Raw genomic sequence first — 5,232 nt, 5'->3', positions numbered from 1 at the left:
GCCTTTCTTCCATTCGGGGTCGATAGATTAAGTAGCAGTTGCGTACTGGGTCGGTCTAATCGACTGGCCCCCTCCTCCAAAATTTCGGGCCTTGTGCCAAGAGTAGAAAAGAATATTATGTAATACGGAAATTTATAGCTGAAAAAACTATGTATATCTGATGTATTTTAGAGGTTGATATGAATATTCGTTCGTCGCAGGTTCAGTCCTGCTGCACAGCGCCTTCGACAAGTATCTCTACTATAGTCCTGGGAAGATCATTGCCGTGTGAAGGAATTTGGTAAATTGCAACTGTATGGATGTCATTTATATATATATACACACACACACATGTATATATACGTGTGTGTATGACAGTGTATGTGTGTGTGTATGTTTGAGTCTCTGGTTGGCACTGCCCAGTACGACCGGTATCAGTTAATTTACGTTCCTGTAACATAGCACTTCTCCAAAGAGGCAGAAAGTATAAGTACGAGAATTTAAAAAAATAACAAAAAAAAAAAAAGAAAAAAAACACTAGGGTTGATTTATTCCTCGATACCCTTAGTCGCAGTCCTTTGATTAAAATAAGTAGAAGTTGAACGATAAAATATATGCACAGGGTAGAATTGCATTAGCTCGATGGTGATATTAATACACTAATAATTCTACAAACTTTTTTGACATTTTTGACAAATTTCTCGTACCGATCGAACAATCTCTTCCTTTGAATCCTGCTGGGCATTGGCACATATATGCTGATTCTTGATTGACGCATGTTGCACCGTTCAAACATGGGATACTAGAGCATGGATCAACTACAAACAAAAATTGAATATGAAATGGAGTTTTAATATAAGTTTAATATACAACAGTTAAAAGACATTGAATAACGGGATCCTAATGGCCAGTGGCCTATAACCTCTCTTCGAAGTGGGGGAGGAAAAAACTTCATGGCTAGTTGTTGTACACAGGGACAAAGGAGAAGATTTAAGCGCAAGGGATTGTCTCTTTAGACCATTTTCCGTAATTGGCTTGTTGGTCTCAGGACTACGGTAGGAATTAATGACTTGTAGATACGTGGCATTTCGTTATGCAACAATAATATAATATAAAGTATACAGTAATCCCTCGCCATATCGCGGTTCACCTATCGCGGTTCACCTATCTCGGTTCACCTATCGCGGTTTATTATTTAAGCTTACGTCGATTCCTCTGCAGTGTTGCTTTGCGTTTATAATAAAATAAATATATATAAATTATAAAAATAATGAAGAAAAATATATACAGTACTGTTTCTGCTTCGCGGATTTTCACCTAACGCGGGTGAGGTGGGGGTTTGGTGGAATGTAACACCCAGGATAGTCTACGGATTATTGTATTAGATGTTTTAATAAGTCAACACCACGTTCTAACAAAATTCATTTGAAATCTCTCCTGAAGTGTAAGCAGGGTCCAAAGATATCTGTCCTAGAATTTACGATGTTCTTCGGGTCGAGTGAGTTCTTTACTACGCTGGGTCATTCCATAGACCGACCATAACTATCTTTATCTAATTAATATATATATACGTAATCTGATCAATAAGTATCTAGACTGTTGTTATAGTAACAAAACTAAAGCAGGCAGAGTAAAGCCGCTTGACACTGACTGACCTTGAACTCTACTGTGCATACGCACTAAGTTTTAACATTCTAGCTCACTTCCGCTGTTTACAGCAGTGCTTAGAAGTAAGGTATGTAGCGTGTGATCGTCGCATTACCCATGACAGAGATTGTTGAGCAGACAATCTGCATCAAAGCTTGGCGATACTTGCTCAGAGACCTACGCAAAGTTTTCAAAAGTTTTCGTCGTTCTCGACATCATCAACGAGATCTTGTGCAACTGAAACACGAGTGTCTTTTTGATCAGCTGAAAGCAATTTTGGCACACACTTGGCAGACACGCGTCTCATACCCAAATCTTCAGTGATAATGGACTGAACTGAACCGTAACTAATCTGCACATCCTCTGATAACTCATGGATGGTGATTCGACGGTTTCCCCTCACAGCTGCACGCACATCTGCACGCACATCTGCGATGTTTTTCTCAATTCTGCTGGCTGCAAGTCTCCCAGAACGTTTCGTCAGTATCGATATTTTTTCGGCCATCTTGAAAAAATCTGAACCACTCATACACTTGTGAATGGCTCATGCACTTCCTCCCCGTACACCTTCTACAATTTTGTGTAGGCCTCTGAGTAGGTATCGCCAAAACAACTTTCTCTGTCATGATCAGTGCGACGATCACATACTACACGCGTTCCTTCCAAGCACTGCTGTAAACAGCAGAAGTGAGTTAGAGACGTTAAAATTTATTGCGCATGCACAGCAGAGTTTGAGGTCAATTTTTGCCGAGCGGCCTTACTCTGCGTGCTTTAACTTCGTTACTTTGGCAACAATCCGGATACTTATTGATCAGACATCGTATGTATATGTATGCATGTATGCATTTATGTATGTTTATGTATGTGTATGCATGCATGCATATATGTATGTATGTATGTATGTATTTCCAATGCAGTACTCAACTCGAGTTTGCGGCTATTTATCCTCTAGAATTGTAGTCTTAAGTAAAATGAAAGTTGTTATGGTGTAGAAAACTCAGGTGTTACATAGCGAAGAGCAAATTATAATACAAATAAGAAGTTAAAGAATTTATCACATCTTTGATGATCAGTTACAATTATTTCTGTATCACTCTTTTTTTTTTTAACGCCATTGTACGGGAAAAATACATGCGAAATGTGACGAAACATTTTCGGTTTTACATACGTGAATGACACTTCATCAGGCTTGCATCAATAGGTGTGCTCTTAAATATATTTGTATGTATTCAGGGATAAAGAGAGAGGGAGAGAGAGAGAGAGAGAGAGAGAGAGAGAAGGGGGAGAAAGATTAAGAGAGAGGCATGCATACACACACACATATTATATTCTTTGCTAGTAGTCTTTCAATTGAGAACTATAAGATAAAGTTTTGATTTCCATCATGCCTACATGTTAGAAGAGTTTGATTCGTGTATAGGCCCCAACATATTAAAAAGGAAATCGGAACTTGTTAATTCTGTGGTACATTTAGATTAAGACACACAAGATGTGTGTCATAATCATCGAATATGAACGCTGTACTGCAAGGAACCTACAAGCTTTAAAGCGTTTAGCTCGGTTTTAAACACTTTCAGATAACTGAGTGTACCCGATACACAAAGAGTCATACACGCACAAACACACAAAATCATACGTGCTCACACGAGCATAACACGCTGAGAAGCATACATGCATATATATATATATATATATACATAGACAAATACATAGACAGGCAGATACATAGACAGACAGATACATAGACAGACAGGCAGACATCAATAGATAGACAGATAATGTTATACATAAAGACATAATAAAACCAAATAACAAATGTTTGTGTGTGTGTGCGCGCGCATGCTTGTATGCGTAGGCGTGAATAATAGTTAGGATGTAGTGTTCATGATCGTAAGATAGCGGTTTCGATTCCTGGACAAGGCGATGCATTATGTTCTTGAGCAAAACCTTTCATTTCACATATTTTCAGTCTATTCAGCTGACAAAAATAAATAATTCTAACTACGGAACAAGGCCTCGTCTAGCGAGGAAATAAAAATGCCAGAAAATCCGGGAAACCAGCTATATGAGCCTATAGCTGGGGAAGGACCTTTATCCATTTTGATAGACAGGTAGAGAGCTAGATTACATAAACAGACAGATTGATGCATCACTTTTGAAAAAGGAGTTTTAGTAACTGTGACTATATAAATACCTATCGAACAATCATTTCCTCTGTACCCTGGTTGACACTGACAAGAAAAACTTGTATTTACGTTAGAACAAATACCTCCATTATGACAAGGGTTGCTGCTGCATGGATCAACTGAAAAAAAAAGTTTGCATGAAATTTTTATGTACCCAAATATTAATAAATATGTCGGAGTTCGTTTATTTATGCATTTATTGATTGATTGATTGTTTTTGCTACATTCTTGTGGTGTTAGAAAAAATGATATAACGATTATATTCCGAGCAAGAAAAAACGTGGAAATGATGTTATCGAATCAGAAACTAACATTTCTACTGACGTGCAAGACTGTAGAGAGATTTAAGGAAGAATGTTACGATCTAGAAGGTGAATGACAATGACGTTTTTGTGTGCACAGTTTGTGACAGACCATGCCTGTCTTTTGCTGGGCTTAAATCTCATTTGCGCACCCATGGAAAACGAACCTCCACCAACTATTCTGCCTATATGTCTGTGCAAACCTTTCAATGCAATGTATGCCAGAAGGTTTGAAAATCTAACAGAGGCCTCAAAAGACATTTTAAGGCCCACAAAGATCGGAACTTATCTGCAGTGCTTGGTGGTCCAAATCAGATATGCAATCTATGTGGGTGTCCTTTCAAAACATTGTCTGGTTTAAAAAGCGACATCAGATGCCATGATTGTTCTAGGGTGTACGTACAGGAAGTGGTCAAACTCTGCATAAGGAGTAGACAACCACCATGTATATATATCGTTTGTAGAAAACATAAATCCGGAGAAGCACACTCTTAGATCTAGAGCAGTATGATTTTTTACTGGGGAAGGCCAGTTTATGGGATTACTCTGGGTTTCCCGTCAATAAAGGGTTTCACTTTACGGCGTATCGTCAGACTCCAAAACTTGTTGGCCTAAGGCCTCTTCAAATTATGGAGTAGGGAAAGACCTAGTTACGAACGTAAACAAAGGGCTAACGATACGCCATAAAATTAAACCCTTTATGGAAAGGGGAAACCCCGGGAAATCCCATAAACCGGCCTACCCTAGCAAAAGAAATTATATATATATTATATACATACATACATGCATACATGCATGACTGCATACATACATTCACACGTGTATACTCACACATGTATATAGTTTACTGTTCCATTAGTGTAAGGTCAACAAAAGAAGTACTCCAGCCAGTGACAGTAAAATATCAGTGTACACAGGCTGAAGATTGGTTGGAGACACAAGGTTTCTATAAAACCTGCCTATACCTGAAGTTCCAAAGCAAGAATCTGTAAGTAGCTTGTATTTTTCTACTGTGTATCTGTGTACATCAAATGCGATATAGATGTATAAATGCGATATAGATGTATAAATGCTATATATATATATATATATATATATATATATATATATATATATAT

The 5,232-nt window shown here is 37.9% G+C and overlaps 1 protein-coding gene across 1 annotated transcript in view; it reads right to left on the bottom strand.

Annotated features, from left to right (window-relative positions):
- Positions 1–5,232, bottom strand: part of LOC106872297 (neurogenic locus notch homolog protein 2) — a 72,146-nt gene that overhangs the window by 40,227 nt on the left and 26,687 nt on the right. Inside the window, exons 14-15 of the mRNA XM_052966735.1 lie at positions 3,821–3,931; positions 687–797 (exon numbers count right to left, since the gene is read on the bottom strand). Of these exons, the coding sequence (XP_052822695.1) occupies positions 687–797; positions 3,821–3,931 (222 nt within the window). The remainder of the gene's footprint in view (positions 1–686; positions 798–3,820; positions 3,932–5,232) is intronic.

The sequence above is a fragment of the Octopus bimaculoides genome, chromosome 3, assembly GCF_001194135.2.
Source record: "Octopus bimaculoides isolate UCB-OBI-ISO-001 chromosome 3, ASM119413v2, whole genome shotgun sequence".
Lineage (NCBI taxonomy): Eukaryota > Metazoa > Mollusca > Cephalopoda > Octopoda > Octopodidae > Octopus > Octopus bimaculoides.
The sequence above is the reverse complement of the archived record's forward strand: the minus strand, read 5'-3'. Positions and strand labels throughout refer to the sequence as shown.